The sequence below is a fragment of the Natrix helvetica genome (assembly GCF_964273705.1).
Source record: "Natrix helvetica genome assembly, chromosome: 16".
NCBI classification, from domain to species: domain Eukaryota; kingdom Metazoa; phylum Chordata; class Lepidosauria; order Squamata; family Natricidae; genus Natrix; species Natrix helvetica.
In genome coordinates, this window is record NC_138563.1 from 11,238,341 (window position 1) to 11,257,594 (window position 19,254).

At 50.6% G+C, this 19,254-nt stretch overlaps 1 protein-coding gene across 5 annotated transcripts in view; it reads right to left on the reverse strand.

The window, feature by feature from the left end:
- Positions 1-19,254, reverse strand: part of SEMA4A (semaphorin 4A) — a 55,604-nt gene that overhangs the window by 12,164 nt on the left and 24,186 nt on the right. For all 5 annotated transcript variants that reach the window (XM_081968008.1, XM_081968007.1, XM_081968009.1 and 2 more), the window contains exons 3-7: positions 14,633-14,802; positions 6,324-6,481; positions 3,490-3,552; positions 1,884-1,982; positions 543-654 (exon numbers count right to left, since the gene is read on the reverse strand). In XM_081968008.1, coding sequence (XP_081824134.1) covers positions 543-654; positions 1,884-1,982; positions 3,490-3,552; positions 6,324-6,481; positions 14,633-14,732 — 532 coding nt within the window. In that variant the 5' untranslated portion in view covers positions 14,733-14,802. The remainder of the gene's footprint in view (positions 1-542; positions 655-1,883; positions 1,983-3,489; positions 3,553-6,323; positions 6,482-14,632; positions 14,803-19,254) is intronic.

Below are 19,254 nucleotides of genomic sequence, written 5' to 3' on the forward strand. Positions count from 1 at the left end.
GCCCAAACGCTTCCCTGCTTCCACCTGGCCTCCTTCCTAGGTGTAAGTAGTGAGAATCAGAACAGAGCTGGAAGGGACCTTGGAGGCCTTCTAGTCCAGCCCCCTGCTCAAGCAGGAGACTCTCTAGGGCTAAAAACCTCCAGTGATGGAGCCCTCAAACACTTCTGGCTACTTCTTCTCCTCACTGTTAGGAAGTTTCTCCTTAGTTCCAGGCTGCTTCTCTCCTTGGTTAGTTTCCCTCCATTGTTCCTTGTCCTGCCTTCTGGTGCTCTGGAGAATAACTTGACCCCTTCCCCTTCTTTGGGACAGCCCTTCAAGTACTGGAAGGCTGCTATCATATCCCCCTCTTAGTCCTTCTTTTCTCTAGACTGGCCAGACCCAAATCCTGCAGCCGTTCTTCGTATGTTTTAGTCCCCAGGCCTTTGATCCTCTTAGTTGCTCTTCTCTGCACTTTTCCCAAAGTCTCAGCCTCTTTTCCGTCAAGTGGCGATCTCCCCAGGACCCCCACACCCCCCTCCCCCCAGGTGCCCAGCTCTGCTCACCCACGATGAGAGCCGTGCTCTGGTGCTGGGGGTCGAAGGGGCAGAGCCCTTTGCCTTCCTGCAGGAGGGGCTCCCCCTTGGCATCGGTCACCAGGGTGAAATTCTCCAGGTCCTGGCAAGAGAAGAAAGGATGAGGAGGTGGAGGAGAACCTCCCCCACGGGACCCTCCCTGCCTCCCACGGGCCCCCTCCTCCTCACCCACGCTCACAGAGAGAGCAATCCTTCCTTTCGCGACCATTCCAAGTTACAATGCAGGACTGCCCGTATTTTATTTTATTTTTTTTCAGGATTAACTTGCAAGAGACAGCCTAAAGATGAGGGAAGGGGGGCGAAGGAGGGGAGGCCCTCGAAATCACACCCTGGGACCCTCTTGAAACTCGGATCTCCTGATCACAAATCCCCCCCCCGACCCCCCCTGCATCTGGTGGCATCTGCTCTAAGGACCCCCCATTGACTGAAAGGGCTAATCCGGAGACGGAGAAGAGCAGGGAAGTCTCTGCAGAGAATTGCTGGCCTGGCAGCTCAGCTTCTCGGACCTGGGTGCAAAATCCGAGCTCCCCCACAACCCCAAATCCTTCCACTGGGCCTCCAGAGGCTGCTACCCCATTGTCACCCCTGAGGGGGACAGAAAGGAAACTGTGGAACCCATGGGCCTCAATTGAACTGGGCTCTCCCACACCCCCATCCTGCAGCAAAACCCCTTGGCATGCCACTTGACTCTAGAGGCGAAGACGCTGGCCCAGAGACCAGGCACCGGTGAGTTCTAGTCCCGCTTCAGACACGAAAGCCGGCTGGGTGACTTTGGGCCGGTCTCTCTCACAGTCCAATCCACCTCGCAGGTGGGGAAAACAGGAGGAGGAGGAGGAGGAGGGAGGAATATGAGCTATGCTTGCTGCCTCGAGTTATTTACAAAATAATAAAGGCAGGATAAAAATCTAGTAAAGGAAAATAAATAAAAAGGCCAGGAGTATGCCACAGAAGTGCGCATTCCTGGCCTGGAATTCCTGCCCTGCTTTCAAGGCTCTCTGCCAAGGAATGCAACGAATTCGGGCTCATAATTAGTAATACTGAATAGGAATGCGAGGCCAAGCAACAAAACCATCACCTGAAACCCCCCCCCTTTTTTTTTGCACTTCAGGGGTCTCCCATTTGGGGAGAGGGTGTGTGTGTGGGGTAAGAGAGAGGACCCCGCTCCACCAAAACAGCCCCCCCCGGCCTTCCCCCCAGGAGCCGCTATGTACTTATAGGTGGGGGGGAACAATGAGAAAGAATAATAAAGGGCTTGGTAAGCGTGAGGGACCCCCCCTGCAAGATCCATTCTGCTGCTCCCCAGAGACTCACGATGAAGGCACAGGTGGGGCTGAAGGCGTAGGTGCCACAGGTGTACAGGTGGGTCTTGTTCAGCTGAACCAGGATGCGGATGAAGTTGAAGCATTCCGTCTGCGGAAGGAGAAGAGGGGGGGGGGTGTCAGTTCCCAGTTCAATTTTGCTCAGCACACCCCCACACACCAGAAACGGCACTTAAGAAGCAGAACTGAGCCGGAGGGTAGGAAATTGAGGGGGGAATCAGAACTGGCATTTTACTTCTCAGTTTGATCATTTCCTGAATTTATCTTCCCTTTATTTGTTGAATCATTTTCCTGGCAGTCTGCAGTCCCAAAGCCTCTTTCTGAGCATCTCTGGGTGGCCCCGAATTCCCCAATTTCCTAAGATAGCAATTCAGGGGAGGGGGTAGGGTACTATGTTAAATGCTTTATTGAGGAGGGGGGAGGTTTGCAAACCAGTCTACAACTGGTCCTCAATTTGCAGCCGGTTGCTTAGCAATTGTTCAAAGTTTTACAAGGGGATTTGCTACCTAGATCTGAAATTCTGATGGCCGCCCCTCCCCCCCCAATCCATCTTATGACCCCGTTTTATGACAGTTTAGCTGCAGATTGGCACAGCCAACGGTCGAAAGCAACAGGTTCATTTATACAACCATATTTTAAACCTACAGATGTCACATTCGCTCAACGACTGCTGTAAAAAGGTCGTAAAATCAAGGTAATCCTCAAGTTACAACCATTCTTTTAGGGACTGTTTGAAATTACAACAGCACTGAAAAGAGACAGGATCATTTGTGACAATTACAACCATTTTCGCATCCCCTTGGTCATGGGATCAAAATTCGGACACTTGGCTATTGACTCATAGTTATGACGGTTGCAGCGTCCCTGGGTCACGTGATCACTTTTTGAGACTTTCCGACAGGCAAAGACCAGGGGGAAGCCAGATTCACTTAACAACCATGTTACTTAAGAACTGCAGAAAGGAAAGGTTATAAAACAGGGCAAAACTCACTTAACAACCGTCTCGCTTAGCAATGCAAATTGTGGTCCTATGTCGAAGACTACTTATAACTATAGCTTATGACCATAATGGGCAGGGTCGTAACTTGAGGTCTACCCGTGCTTATAAGTGTACAAGACAACCTACCAGGGGAACTCAAATAAACGGGTTGTCACAGTAGCTGGGTTGAGATGAATGAGACTATTGGGTAACGTGATTTATGACACAGACCGAAGGGAGGACAGGAACACGGGCAAAGTTCAGAAGCAGATAAAGAAAGCAAAAAAGATGGTTGCGAATAAGAATGCCTAATGAAGCTGTTAATAAATCACTGCTTTTTGTATTACAATATGGGGTCGCTTATTATGAAGCAGGCATCATTAGGTACTTTACAGACAGCCATCTTTTTTGCTTTCTTTATCTGCTTCTGAACTTTGCCCGTGTTCCTGTCCTCCCTTTGGTCTGTGTCATAAATCACATTATCCAATAGTTTCATTCATCTCAACCCAGCTGCTGTAATCTGAGATCCGGCTCCGCCGACGCTCTGCAGGGAATGTCAACACAGAGAGTTGACATGGGTTTTATTTCAGGAGCCAGGCGGAGGCGTGCCTCTCCTCACCTCGTTGCTTTTCTTCTTGAAGACGCACTCCCTCCTTTTGCCCGGGCTGGGGCTCCAGGGGATCTGGGGGAGGAAGAGGTGAAGAAGCAGAACATGAGAAAAAGGGGAAGGAAGCAGAGAGCAAAAGCTGGCAGCCTTCGACTTCCTCATCAGCAACCAACATCATTTATGAGAGAGAGCTGTATGTGCTTAAAGTCCAGTGTTTCTCAACCTTGGAGGCTTTAAGTCCTGTGGACTTCAACTCCCAGAATCCCCCAGCCAGCTGGGAGTTGGAAGTCCACAGGACTTAAAGCCTCCAAGGAACACTGGCTTTGACAGTAGCTGCATATAAACAAGGCTGCACTTCCATGGTTAGATGGCCCAGGCGTTGGTATTGGAACACAGCTCTTAACATTCGTATTTCATTACGTGTTTTTTTTTTAATCTTTGACAGGGGTGTCAAACTCAAGGCCCGCAGAGTGCTGCTGGAGGCTGAAAATGGGCCGGGGGGGAGGGGAGGGGAGCCTTGGGAGGCACCATGCAGAGTCCATCCTGTCTCCAACCCCCCCACATCGGACCGCAGAGGAGAACCGCGGTGCTGATCCAGCCCTGGAAGAAACCCAGTTTCACAGCCCCTTTCATCTAGGTGAAATGTGAATCTATCTTGCAACCCCACGTGGGCTAAGTAAATGAAGGCGAGAGCTTGGTCTCAGAGAGGGCTGGATAAGAGAGGGTGAACGGCAGCCTTGGGGAGCTTGGGGCAGAATAACGGACACTACCTCCGGCTTCATTTCAGGTTACATTGGCAGAATCTTGCAATGCTGAAGGCATTTAATGGGACAGCAGAGTGGGAAGGGACCTTGGAGGCCTTCCAGTCCAACCCGCTGCTCAAAAAGAAAGGAAAAGTCTCCTTATAGTCCTTTTAAATCTCCGGGAAGTGTAGGGAGGGTCCCTGCCGAAATGCATCCCACGCCCCCTTTTCCTCAGGAAGGAAGCCCTGGGGACATTATCGGAGGGAGGTGACATGGGAGACAGCAGAGATCTTCCTTTCCCTTCAACCAGGCGCCTGCTGCAGAAAAAACGGGGCGGTTTTCCAGAGAAAAACTGGCTGGAAAAGAGACACGGAATGGCGAGTCCGCACAGCTCCCTCATACCCGATCTCCCCAAAAGATTTGGAGCACTCACAAATTCAGCTTCCCTTCTGAAGTCCTGGGTGCTCCGTCCCTGGAGGCTTTCAAGAAGAGACTGGACATCCAATTGTCCGGAATGGTAGAGACCAGTGATGGCGAACCTTTTTCGCCTCGGGTGCCAAAAACACGGGGGGGGGAGGTGTGCGCTCGCAGGCCCACCTCCATAATTTAATGCCCACCCCTGTGCCATCCCCCCCCCACTGCCCCTCGCAAGCGCGCATGGCTTTCTTGGAGCCTAGGGAGGGAGAAAACTGCCTCCCCTGCCCCCCCCCCCCCGGAGACCCTCCAGAGGCCGGAAACGGACTATTTTCTGACTTCCGGTGGACCTGATGGGTCCGTTTTTCACCCTCCCCAGGCTCCAGAGACTTTCTAGGAGCCTGGGGAGGGCGAAAAACATTCCAACATGGAAACCGGAAGTTCAGGAATGGTTTTTCAGGCAGTTTTTCTCCCTCCGGAGGCTTCAGGGAAGCCTCCGGAGGGCGAAAAACAGCCGAAAATCAAGGCTGAAAATCAAGGGCGAAAATCAGCTGGCCAGCCTGCAGATGCGCACTGGAGCTGAAACACCTCGTGTGCCCTCAGAAATGGCTCCGTGTGGCACCTGTGGCAGGCATGCCATAGGTTCGCCATCACCGGTATAGAGTCTCCTGCTTGATCAGGGGGTTGGACTAGATGACCTCCAAGGTCCCTTCCAACTCTGTTATTCTTTTATTCTGTTAAAAGTTTTTTTTTAGAAAGGAAGCCACTGTTTCTCAGCCTCTGCAACACTGAGGCAGCTGGACTTCAATTCCCAGAATTCCCCAGCCTTCGGCTATTCTGGGAGTTGAAGTCCACCCATTTTGAAGCATCTCCTGGGCACGTAATTTTCTCTACCAAGTTATATTTGGCAGCCCTCAGCCGCTTTCCACAACAGGATGTCAGCAGCTTCACTTTGAGGCAAAGAAAAACCCCAAGGAAGCAGAAGACCCATTTCAGTTTCTGAAAGAATGGAAGAAAAACCAGAGGTGGGTTTGAGGCTCCTGGAGGAGGAGGGGGGGGGACTCGGGGACCCCGGCCCTTCCTGGCTCACTGGGTCTGCCACTTAAGGAAGCATTTTAACACTGCCCGGATTCATCCCAGGGCAAGAGGGGGGTGGCCAATGCATTTAATTAATGAATAATGAATAGGACTGTCTTTCTCCATCCAGATGTGAGAACAGCAGCTTCCATTTGGTCTTTGAACCCGTGGCCTTCCCGGGGTGTAATTAAGGAGGAAAAAAAGGCGTGTTTATTGGTGTGTTTATTTGGACCCTGCCTTTACTGTTTTTATAAACAACTCATAGTGGCAAACATGTCTAATACCTCCGATTTTCTCCACAAAAACAACCCTGTGAGGTGGGCTGGGCTGAGGGGGGGGAGGCTGGCTGAAGGTCATCCAACCGGCTCTCATCTGTAAGGCAGGACTAGAACTCACCATCTCCTAGTGACTGGCCCAGGGTCACCCAGCTGGCTTTCAGGACTAAGGTGGGACTAGAACTCCCAATCTCCCGGTTTCAAGTCTGGCGGCTTAACCCCTAGGCCAGGATCTCCTCCCCTCTCCCCCCTCTTCCAAAGGGGAAACGGACTCCGCCCCCACCTTGCATAACCTCCTGGTCTCCCCCTCCCCAAATCCCCCCCTGCTTCCACTCACCTTCCCCTTCAGCCTGATGGGGGAGCTGCTGATATTGAGGGCCAGGATGGCGTCCCTCCCTCCCACGTAGAGGGTCCCACCGTCTGCACTCAAGAGGAAAGTGTCATAGTTGAGGATTCCCTCCTGGCTGAAGGCGCCGACCTCGCGGCTGGGGTCTCCTGGAGGAGGAAGGAATACATACATACAGATTAACAGAGTTTGTAGCGACAGAAGGGACCTTGTAGGTCATCTAGTCCAACCCCCCACCCAAGCAGGAGACCCTAGGCCATTTCTGACAGATGGCGGCAGTCCAGTCTCTTCTTGAATGATGAAGCTCCCACAACTTCTGGATAACAGAATAATAACAGGATAACAGAGTTGGAAGGGGCCTTGGAGGTCATCTAGTCCAGCCCCTGCCCAAGCAGGAGACCTTACACCATTTCTGACAAATGGGCAGTCCAGTCTCTTCTTGAAAGCCTCCAGGGCTGAAGCTCCCACAACTTCCAAAGGCAACTTCTGTTCCACGGGTTGATGGTTCTCCCTGTTGGAAAATTCCTCCTTATTTCCAGGTTGAATCTCTCCTTAGTCAGTTTGCATCCATTGTTCCTTCTCTGGCCTTCGGGGGCTTTGGAGAATAGCTTCACCCCCTCCTCTCTGTGGAGGCCCCTCAAATATTGGAAAATGTCATGTCTCCCCATGTCCTTCTTTTCATTAAACTAGACATACCCACTTCCTGCAACCATTCTTCCTGTGTTTTAGTCTCCAGTCCCCCAATCCTCTTGGTTGCTCTTCTCTGCACTCTTTCCAGAGTCTCAGCCTCTTTTTTATAGTGTGGTGGAGGCATCCTCGGAGCAGAGGCAGGCAAATGTGGGGGCCATCAAACCCCCCTCCCCCAGGAGGCAGCCTGCTTTGCTCAACCTGAGCAAGACCTGGGCGCCTATTTCTTCTCTTGCAAAATCTGGGGCTCCTGGTTCCCCCATTTTGGGGCATCCCCTTTCGTATGGCACTGGTGTCTTGCTCAGCCAGATGTTAACAGCTGTCAAATTTTCCAGCAGCTTTAAGAGAAAAACATCAGGAATCTCAACTGGCCGTGAGTGGGTGCAAAAGTGGAATCCCAGGCTTAGAAAATTGCAAGCCGCCAAGAGAGAGGAATGAAGAAAATCACCCCCAAAGAAAGGCCAAAACAGGGTGTGCGTGTGTGGGTGTGGGTGTGGGTGTGTAAGACACAACCAAGCACTTGCTCCAAAGAAGTCCCCCAACCAGAATAACCAAGAGGGATATTTCCTGAGTTTCTCTCGTAAGGTCAAGCCCAGCCTCTTTGAGATGGCTAAAATTCCCAGAATTCCCCAGCCGGCGCTGATGAGCCAGAGGCGGCCTTCGTCCAACCAGACACTTCAACCAGCCGTGTGAAGGATTCTCTTGACCAGGGATGTCCAATCTTGGGAACTTTAGGACTTCCACTCCCAGAATTGCCCAGCTGGCTCTGCCACCGGCAAGATGGGTGGCAAATAAATGTAACAATGAAACGTGATATAGATCAACTCAACATACAAACCCTGCAAAAAACCATTTTTTTTCATCCACCAGTAAACAAAACGAATCAGGCCCCCGTGTCAGCCAAGATCCCCAGTATTATGATTCATCACACCGTCAGCCAGATGTTCAAACTGGAGTTGGTATTTTTACCCACCTTCAAGTCTTTCCCAAGAACCTGGGATAGGCAGATATAGAATACCAAATAGAGTTGGAAGGGATCTTGGAGGTCTTCTAGCCTGACACCCTGCTCAAGCAAGAGACCCTATACTCTTGTAGACAAATGATTAGGGGACTGGAGGCTAAAACATGAAGAACGGTTGCAGGAACTGGATATGTTTCAATTTCAATTTCAATTTATTTGTGCTTCTAGACCGCCCCCTCTCCCAGAAGGGACTCGGGGCGGTGTACAGTCCATAGAGAATATCACAAAAATACAATAAAAAATTAAATATGTACAGTTTGGAGGAGGTTAAAATGCAATTAAAAGAACTGTACAAAGCTGAATAAATATAATTTTTTAAAATCCCTAAAACAGACACAACAGATTAAAAAAACCCTAAAATAACCAGATAATAATACATTTGCCAGGAGGGACAGTTGTAATTATGCCATGTCTAGTTTAATAAAAAGAAGGACTAGGGGGGACAGGATACCAGTCTTCCAATTTCTCGGGGCTGCCACAAAGAAGAGGGAGTCAAACTATTCTCCAAGGCACCTGAGGGTAGGACAAGAAGCAATGGGTGGAAACTAATCAAGGAGAGAAGCAACTTAGAACTGAGGAGAAATTTCCTGACAGTTAGAACAATTAATCAGTGGAAAAGAAGTTGCCTCCAGAAGTTGTGAATGCCCCAACACTGGAAGTCTTTAAGAAGATGTTGGATAGCCATCTGTCTGAAAGGGTATAGGGTTTCCTGCCTAGGCAGGAGGTTGGACTAGAAGACCTCCAGGGTCCCTTCCAACTCTGCTATTGTATTGTAGATGTTGGTGTTTAGCCCCTCTACATGGGGCTCCCCTTGAGATGCACCCGAAGACTACAGCTAGTTCAGAATGCGGCCGGGCGGGCTATCATGGGGAGTACTAGGTACTCCCACATAACACCTCTCCTGCACGAGCTGCACTGGCTGCCTATGGTTTTTCGGGTGCGTTTCAAGGTGTTGATTACCATCTTCAAAGCGCTCCATGGCACAGGACCTAGTTACCTGCGGGATCGCATCCTACTGCATACATCCCTGCGACCAATTCGCTCTCACAGGGAGGGACTCCTCCAGGTGCCGTCCACCAAGCAATGCCAACGGGCGGCGCCTAGGAGTAGAGCCTTCTCTGTGATGGGCCCAACCCTCTGGAATGACCTCCCCCCCGATATTAGAACTACTACCGACCTCTGCTCCTTCCGACAGAAACTTAAGACCCACCTGTTCCAATTAGCTGGCCTGACCCATTTATAGTCCCATTTATACCTCCTGGCAAATATTTTTATTCTGGGAAAGTTTTTAGGGGTGTTTTTAATGTATTTTTAAATTCTTAAATTTTAATCTAACTTTAACTATTGTACAGTAAATTACTGCTACCTCCTCCAGCCACACCTATATTTATTTATGTATATTTATTGTTTTAATATGACTGTACACCGCCCCGAGTCCCTTCTGGGAGAGGGGCGGTCTAGAAATCAAATAAAAGTTAAAGTTAAGTTAAAGTGTTTGATGGTGTTAAAGGTCTCATCGCAGGACTTAAGCTGCCCCTAATGAAACTGACTTCTGCAATTGTCTGGTGGGGATTTTGTCAATGTCGACGATGTTCAGGTGGTGGTCCAGATGTTTTGGGATTGCACCCAAGGCATCTATTGTTACTGTTAATATTGTTGTTGTTGTTATGTTAAAGTCTCCCTTATTTTGGCCATGCCGTGTGGGGAAATTCACTGGAGAAAGAAATTAGGACTATGGTTAGCGGTGAAAGGAAACCAGGCCGCCGATGACCACAGTGGCTGGACAGCCTCAAAGCTGACCCTGGCCAGAGCGGAAAAGACTGGACGGAGCAACAGTGCGAGATGGGAAGAGCGGGAGGGGCCCAGAGAATCGCCCAGAGCCGGACTCAGCTCAACGGACCACTTCATGATTTCTTTGAATGTCACGTCCACTTAATGACTGCCACAAAAAAGGCTGTAAAATACAGTGTCCGACGTACCACCAGTTCATTTAGAGACCGTTCAAAGTTATAACAGCCCTGAAAAGAGTGACCTATGACCCCTTTTCACACATGGCAGCATCCCCATTGTCATGTGATCAAAATTCTTAGCAACTGACTCGTCTTTATGACTGTCACAGCGTCCGGGGAGGGGGGAGGGGCACATTTTCCACCTTCTGACAAGCAGCGTCGATGGGGGAGCCAGGTTCACTTAACAGCCGTGTTCCTCACAACAACTGCAGTGATTCACTTAACAACTGCGGCAAGAAAGGTTGTAAAATGGGGCAACGCTCACTTTACGAACGTCTCACTTATAGCAAGGCAAAATTTGGACAGGCTGCCTATGGAAATGAAGGAGAGGGGAGAAACCGAGTATTTGGAATAGCTGGTCTTCCTGGCTTGAGAGTAAACGTAAAACTTAAGGTACAAACAGTAAAAGTATAATATGTGGAGTGTATTTAAATAAGCATATAACTTAGATCAGGGGTGTCCAAACTTGGGAACTTTAAGACTTGTGGACTTCAACTCCCAGAATTCCCCAGCCAGCATAGCTGGCTGGGGAATTCTAGGAGTTGAAGTCCACAAGTCTTAAAGTTCCCAAGTTTGGACACCCCTGACTTAGGATGATGACGATATAGAGATAGAACTTTTTGTAAATAAGATTGTTACGAAAGATATGGACACTGATATGGAAAAGCTGTTGTAAGTGTACATTGGTGTTTTGTCTTTTAATATGTTGGACAATTCGATAAATGCTAATTTTTTAAAGACAAATTTTGGGCTTCCATAACTCGAGGAGGGCTGCCTGCGCTTCAGAATGGAGGCAGAGAACTTTTCCCCCTGGATTGACCGGCTTTGCTCTTTTTTCCCTGGGCAGCAGAAGGGAGGAGAGGAGCGAAGGAGAGGAGCTTGCTCAGTTCCGCCTGTCAGCCTCTGCTCGGAGGAAGGAGGGCAGAAGGAGCTCTGACTCCATCAAGCCTTGAAGGGCAGGAAGCCAAGGAGGGGCAAAGGAGGGGAATGCCCAGCTCCGGCCCAGGAAGGAAGCAGAGCCCGATTAAGCCTCCCAGGGCAGCCTCAACGCCAGCCTTTTCTATCGCCTGGCAAGCGCCAGGGAAGATGCCGGGAATTAATCGGTAGAGGCGGCCCAGGGCGCCCCTTCTCTCCTTACCCCCACCTGCCCAGGGAGGTGCCAATGCTGGCAGGCGGCAGGACCAACCTTGGGGCTGGCACCTACAGGAGCTGCGTTCGAAAGCTCCTGCAAGCGGCTGGATTAATTCACTTCCATTTTGACAGAAGGAATCCATGGCTGGGGGCAAAGCAAGGCTGGCTGGCCGACCATCAGCGTGCGAGGCAGTGCAAAACTTCTCACCGGGGATCGTTTCTGCAAACATTGCCCGGATTCTAAGTTTAAGCAGCGGTGATGCCGGTCAGTGGGTGGCAAGGAAGGGCGACTCAGAGCCTCCCCCCCACTGCACCGGCCTTTCTCCGTTCTCTTGGAGGGGCTGCATGGACTGGGGAGGGAGGTCAGGAGAGGGATCCATGCATCCGTGCCAAGAAAGGTTTCAGCAGACGGAGGGCACGAGGGAAAGGTCCTCCCTCATGGGCCAGAGGAGGGCAAAGGGACGAGGGCTTCTAAGCCACCTCTGCCCACCGTTAGGGGCCCTAGGGCAGGCAGCGACCCTGTAGAGCAGGGGTGTCAAACTCATCCAGCCCAGGAAGTGCTTAAATTGAGACTATGGGGCTGGCCTGGAAATACCAAAGGACCGGCCCTCGGTGCCTTTGCCAGCTAAGGCGCCCCCAATTTTGGCCTCCCTGGCCCCCAGCACCACTCAGCTGCCCCAAAAACCAGCCACACGGACAACCTGCGAGGCCCCCACGTGGCCAGTTTCTGGCCCGTTTTCAGCAGGCAGAGTGCTGCAGGAGGCCACGGAGGGCGAAAACAAGGTGTGGGGTGGGAGGGGGGCTGTTTTGACCGGTGAAGTGCTGCAGGAGGCCGTTCAGGAGGGAAACAAGCAGAGGGCCGGTTGCGACAGCCCCCACGCCCCGTTTTGGCCAGCAGAATGCTGCAGGAGGCCTCCGTCCCATCGTTCCCCACTGCCCCCACGCACACACAGAGGAGAACTACAATGCTGACCGAAGAAACCCAGTTTAAGACCCCTGCTTGAGAGAGAGAGAGAGAGAGAGAGAGAGAGAGAGAGAGAGAGAGAGAGAGAGAGAGAGGGGAGTGGCATGTAGGAAGAGGTTTAGGAGACGGGTGGAGAGATGCTGCCCAGGGAGTTATGAGATAACAGACAGTGGAGCCCACAGCTGCAAAATGGGTGGAGGAAAAGGCGAAGAAAAGGAAACATCCACCCACCCCAAACAAAGAATTGGAGCTGTAAGTGAGAAGGTGGGAGATTTGTCCTTTCAGACTCTCAGGATTCTGTTCATGATGCCTTAGAATTAGCTCCTCTGGTCATGTCTCCCCTCCGGCCTCCTTGGAAAGCCTGATGGAGCCCTACAAAGCAGGGTATCCCCCCTGGGGTCCCCTGGCACATTGGCAAACCCCAAACTTCAGGGCCTTTTGAAAGAGTGTCAAGGTGGGGCCAATGCTGTCTCCGCAAGGATGATGTTCCACAGGGAGGGAGCCACCACCGAGAAGGCCCTTCTTCTGGGTCCCTCCAGGGGGGTCTCCATCCTTGCCCTGCTGGGTTGGGTGGATCTAATGGGAAAAGATGGTCCTTTGAGTAACCGGGCCTTGAGCCACAGAAGCTTTGAGGGGCACAATCAGCATGTAGAAATGCCACGTAAAGGCTGAAAATACAGCAACACCTCTTGGGAAACGGGGCCTCTGATTCAGGAGTTGGCAGGGAGGAGTGTGGGGCTCCTGAAATGAACCCTGCGAAGCTCTGATGCTTCCCCTGAAGAAGGACATTGTGGGAGACGTGGTGGTGTCGGCTGGGCACCCCAACTTCTAATCATTTCAGTGTGATTTTTTTCCAGTGTGTCTCCGGAAAAGGAAAGGTTTGTCATTTTACAATCAAACCAACACGCTGCAGGAGATGCTGTTTAAGGAGGTCTCACCCACTTGCAAGGGGTCCAAATATCCTACTGGCCTTAAACAGGTTTCCGGGTTTCCTGAGAGAAACACAAGTGGAGCCCAGGTGCCCTTCATTCAATGTGGCTGATTTTTGGCATATTCTGCATTGATTCATTCCAATTAGATGCACCTGAATTAACAGAGGCTTCCTACAGCTTACAAAACAACAACAACAACAACAACAACAACAACAAACATCCACACCAGTAAAGAGGTGGATAAACATCAATTTAAAAAAGCAACCCTTAGCTAATCAAAGTCACAACACTACGGGGATAAATTATGACAGTGGCAATGAAAAGTGAATAAGACCGCGGAAGCGATTCAAAGGGAAATGATTTAAGGAGGGGAGACCCTGACCAACCACAGGCTCTTGGGAAGAGCTTCCCCCTCGCAGAGCCCATTCCAGGGGGGCTGGAGAGGGTCTGAGTCCCCTCCTTTTCCCCAGCTGAGTAGAATTTGCATCCTTGATTTATAACCATTTGTGTGGCTGTTCAAACTTATGATAACTAGGGAAAAAATGATTTATGGCCAATCCTCGCATTTATGACCATTGCAGCCTATTCTACAGCAAAGTTTTGCAGATTGGGGGGGTGGGGTGGAAGGGGGGTAGGGGCTTTGCACAAATGGAGTGCACAGGCACACGCTTGCCCGCCTCTTCCGTGACCCGGTTCCAAAAAGCTGAAGGCCTGGGGGAGGGGGGGGGGCTCTGGCCCAGGGTTGGGGGCTCCTGTCCTACAGTAACATGATCAAAAGTTGGGCACTTGTCAACCAGCATGCCCGGGGGGGTCATGTGATCTTCATTTGAGACCATCCCTCTCGAATTCTGAGAAGCAAAGTCACTGGGGGAAGCTGGGTTCATTGAATGACCCCATGGTTCACTTAATAACTGCAGTGGTTTGCCTAACAGCAGGGGTGTCCAAACTTGAGAACTTGAAGACTTGTGGACTTCAACTCCCAGAATTCTGGGAATTGAAGTCCACAAGTCTTATAAGTTCTCAAGTTTGGACACCCCTGCCTAACAGCCACGGCAAACTCTCTGCAACCGCCTGAGTTAGCAACCGAAATCTCGGGTCCCAATTCTGACCATTATTTAATTGTTACAAGATCATAAAACCGTGTGGGACTCACTTTGCCACCGCCTTGCTTAGCATCAGAAATCCCGGGTCCCAATTCTGTTCCTTATTTAATTGTTACAATTAAATATATCTTGTTCAATCTCTGTCCATTTTAACAAATGTTTCATGCTTTGCTTTCTTATTTTAATGAAAGTCACCCAGAGTCCCTTGCTAGTGAAATGGGTTATAAATCAATAGCAAACAAACAGCTTGCCCACTGCCCCACTCTCGTGCAAACGGCTTTGTCGCCTTTAATGAGATGCTCCGTAACGTACTTTGAATTGTGAAGGTGCAACCGGAGGGTGGGAAGAGCCGTTCTCGGCACCCGTTTCTGCCTGCCTGGGGCCCTCCGTCCCCCTTCCTGGCCCTCCCAGGGAAGACTTCCCCAGGGACCATCCTGCGCTGTGGCTCCTTACCTCTCTGAAAGGTCACTCTGGGCACCACCTTGCCAGCCGCGGTGGCTGCAGCCGCCAGAAAGCATCCCAGGAGGAGGCAGGGCAGCTGGCCAGGTTTCATGGCTGGTTAGCAGACGTCCGTCACCGAGAAGCCTGAAGGAGACGGAAGGGGGCCAGTCCTGACTCGGCAGCTGTTAAGAAACGGAGAAGGAGGAAAAGGAGGAGGAAACGGATGTTAGAAGTTGCCCACTTTGGCAATCCAGGGCCTCCCTCTTGCTTGGAGCAGAAGTGGCTGAGACAATCCGCCCGAACTCTTGGGCCGGCCCTTCTTGTGGCTTCTTGTGAGATTCTTCGGAGAAATGAGGAAGGGGAAGATGTGGGTTCAGGTTGAGGGCAGAGGCTTGAGCAGGAGAAGGTGGCATGGGACAACACCTGCCGGAAGGCGTCTCCGCCCTCTGAAGCCAGCCCGCAAGGGGTGAGGGCCCCTTTCTCAGGGGTGGGGGGGATCTGAGCCAAGCCCAGGGGCTTGCAAGCTCTTCCTCGGGGGCATTCGGGGAGGGGGCTACCCCTGCAGGCTTTGCAAACCCTTCTCTGCCTCGCCAGATGGAAAACATCTGTACAAGAACCACTGCGTTGTTGTTGTTGTTTCAACGGTGTTCAGCTCCACCGTTTTTTTGGGCCAAGTTGCCGGTGACACCTGTCTCTCCTTCTCAAAGCCTCTGAAACAGCCTTGGAACAAAGCTTATTTTTGTTTCACATCAGACAAAGAAAAAAGGAGAGGCGAGGTCTTGTTTGAAGCAACAGTGCAAAACGAGGTGAGGATTGGAAACTGCTTTTTTGGGGGGGGGATAATTAAATAAAATAAAAAGCTCGGTCCTCCCTGCCCACCAACCCTTGGATGCCTCTGTGTGGTAGAAGGGGGGAATCGGGAGATGGGAAGTAAAAGCGAATTGGAATTACCAATTCCAAAAATTCCACGTTAGGCGTGCTTTGTTTTAGGTTGAAAGGAGTGAGAATGCAGAAGGTGATGGGGGGAAATTCACTCCTCAGTGTTGAAAGTTCAGGGATGCAGGAGCTCCCTGCAAAACTGCAGACCTTGCCGTGTGTAGGGCAGGAGTGGGCAACTACGACCCCTTTACCACCTGTGGATGACCTCTCTACTCCCTTTTGGCTCTTCAAGGGATCTATGGAGAGCTGCCAATTGAGGAGGAGTAAATGGAGGGTCGGCCTTCATTCAGAGTAGCTTCCTTTGATCCGAGGTTATTGCAACTTGTTTTCAACCACCTGCCCGTTGTCTAGTCCAGTGGTTCTCAACCTGTGGTCCATGGGCCCCTGGGGAGGGGGGGGCTGCGATGTCACAGGGGATCCAGAAAGTCTTGGGAAAAATGCTAAGACTGAAACGTTGCCTTACGTCTGGCATGTCCGTGGCCATGACCGTGAAGGGGGCCTCTGTGGTGAAGAAACGGTTGGGACCCCCCTGGCCTAGGCTGTCTATGCAGGTCACCCCAAAGATGCCTTCCCAAGGGGCAACTGGAGTTCCTGGTTCTTCTTGGGCGACGTTCCCCTTCACATCCAAAAAGTAAGAAGCTTTTTGGACGAGAAGCAAAACGTCTTCCAAGGAAACCCAGAAAATCCAGGGACCCTTTGGGTCTAGTCCAATGTTTCTCAAACTCAGAAATTTTAAGATATGAGGAGGACTTCAACTCCCAGAATTCCCCATTACACATCTAGATTCATGCTGGCTGTGGAATTATGGGAGTTGAAGTCCTCATATCTTAAAATTGCCACGGTTGAGAAGTGCTGGTTGAGTTGACTCCATGGCTTGAGCTGATCTCTCATCAGGCCATTTCCTCTTTACACGCACTCCGAAGTGACCCTCCCCCCAGTGCAGCCCTCACATCTGTATCCCTTGGGAGAGCCTGACCCATGGTCCTCCTTTGGCATCTGCCACAGAGACACAAACCACACCACACCCAACTTAGGAGTAATTTCACAAACTGATCTACAGAACGCTGAAAGTCTTGCAGTCTGTGAGATTCTGCAGGTCCGCCTGCTAATTGATTGACCAGAGTTTGCAAATGCTTAGAAAGGAACAAAGCACCACACCTAACAAGGAAGTTGTGAAAAGGAAGAGGTGCTCAAGAACGCAGCAGGAGCCCCACCAGACCTAAAAAGACAATACGAAACCAGTTGGGGATCTGCTGTCTCGAAATCTCGCTATAGCCCAGCAAACATGACATGGTTGACATTACTGAAGCCTGATAAGATGGAACTCACCCCTGGAGTAAAATACTAGAAAGATACAGTCTGTAACTGCATAATAAGATCCTTTGCCCTGAGCAGGGGGTTGGACTAGAAGACCTCCAAGGTCCGGTCCAGCCCTAGGATTCTATGCGGAAAACGATTCACGAACATCAAAACTGTGGAAATTAAGACGGGGGAAACCCAACAACAACACTGTTTTGAATGCCCACCACAGGTCACCTGACCAAGCGGAGGCTCTGGATGAAACCGTCCCAACCGCTCTGGAAAGATACCAGCATGGAAATGGGAAGCTAACATCAAACTAGGAATCGGTTGTATAAAAAGCGTCCTGATAAACTGAGAAACAGAAAGCAGAAGCTTCTTAAATGCGGGAGCACTAACAGATATCTGGAAATACTCCAGGATGGGACCAGGAAAGCTAAGCCAACTTGAGTTGTGGCTCGCAACAAACACAAACACAACAGAGAAGGCCTCCTGGGGACAGTATGTGCTGAGCAAAAGGAAAGTCAAGGAAACACCAGTCTACTAGCTGCAGAAGAGGGCAAAATGGTGGCAGCCAGCGTGAGAAGGCAGAGCTGCATCTGTCTGGCTGCACTGCCTTCATTCAAAGCCTGGTCAAAGAAGGTCACATCACACAGAGCTAAAAGGGTCCTGGAAGCCAACAGCTGCAATTTTGGGGATTCAATTCAGTTCAATGGAAGCCACAGAAGACGAGACAAACAACTTCCTTCCTATCTTTCTAAAGGGAACCCAGGAAACTCCAGACTGGCACAAGTGACGCCAGTGCCTGGGGAAATCCGGGGAGAAGATGCTCAATCAGTCGGCCTGGAAACACTTAGAAGAGCCGGCATGGGGTTGTTAAAAATAACACATGCCACATTAATCTCGTCGCTTCCTTTGACAGTGATTAGATTTGCAAGATGAAGGCATGTGGTGAAGATTGTGAACTTGGACTTCAGAAAGGCATTTGATAAGGTCGACTGAGCCTCTTCCTTGCTAAGATGGAGCGAGATGGGTGGATGGTGCCACCAGCGATACACAGTGGGTTGAAGACCCATATCCAGTACACGAGGTATGCCATAGATCTCTCTGAGCATGGGCAGAAATGGAAAGACACGTCAATCCCCAGCACGGGAGAATGGATGGGAACCAAGGGACGGAGGTAGCAGAAAGGGCCACATTGACTGTTTCAGTTAGAGAAAGGAATAGACTCCCTTCTGTTTCTCCTTGGAAACCACTTCTGCACTTTGTGCTTGAGAGAGAAGAAAACCAAGAAAACTCTTGACTTTGGGTTTTGCTGATTAATAGTGATTGCTGCTATAGAAAGGACTATGTCAAATTGGTAAACTTGTCATAGTTGTCCACCTTGCTCTAAAGCAGGGGTGTCCAAACTTGGGAACTTTAAGACTTGTGGACTTCAACTCCCAGAATTCCCCAGTCCACAAGTCTTAAAGTTCCCAAGTTTGGACACCCCTGCTCTAAATGCATGCTTTAATTCTGGATTTCCTCCCCCCATGGACCAACACCGCCATAATTGCTATTGATTGCTCTTTTATAAAGCCAACTGCGTGTCACCAGTCGGTCCACACAGCTTGATTTCCATCTGGCTCCCGATCTGAAATTTATGGGCATAAAAACACCCCCATTTTGAGCCTCACAAGTATTTCAGTTGACACTTTCTTGTTTCCTCTTTGTCCCCGTGTTGCTTTCATTCTTGCAACGGCCACTTTTTTCCTCTGCCGCAGAACAAGAAAGACACACCACAACTCCAGAAACTGCCAGCTTTTGCTAAGCATCACACAACAGCCTCTTTTCTAGCGCTTTGCTGCACCACAGGCAGAGCCAGGCATCCGTTCCCTCCCCGCTTGGTTGTTGCTGACACCAACCTCAGGAGGAGAGAGCCCACGACGGGCGATTAGGCGGTCATCTCCACTTCCCGGCCTGGCCGACACGTCAGCAGGCGTGGAGATGACCACAGAAACCCCCGCTGAAAAGCTGGCAGCTGGCGGTAAACCCCCTACAGACCGAGGGGGACTCTAATTGCTCGGGCTGATTTCCAAAGAGGCACAAATGTTTGCAAGGACACTCACTGCGTTGCTTTCTCTTGCCAAAGTTTGCCCACACGTGCAAAGCGATTCACAACGAGCTTCCCACGGCCACACGTCTTTTGCGACTCTCATCAACTGTCGAGTTGGAAGACAATTCAAAAGTCCCAGAGCAGAAAATCCCATGGCTTCTGAATCTGCAGACGCGTCTCTCCAATCAAGCAAATATTTCAAGGTGGCCCAGTGGTTAGAATGCAGAACTGTGGGCTACTTCTGCCGACTGCCGACTGCCAGCATTTGGGCAGTTCGATCCTGACCGGTTCAAGGTTGATT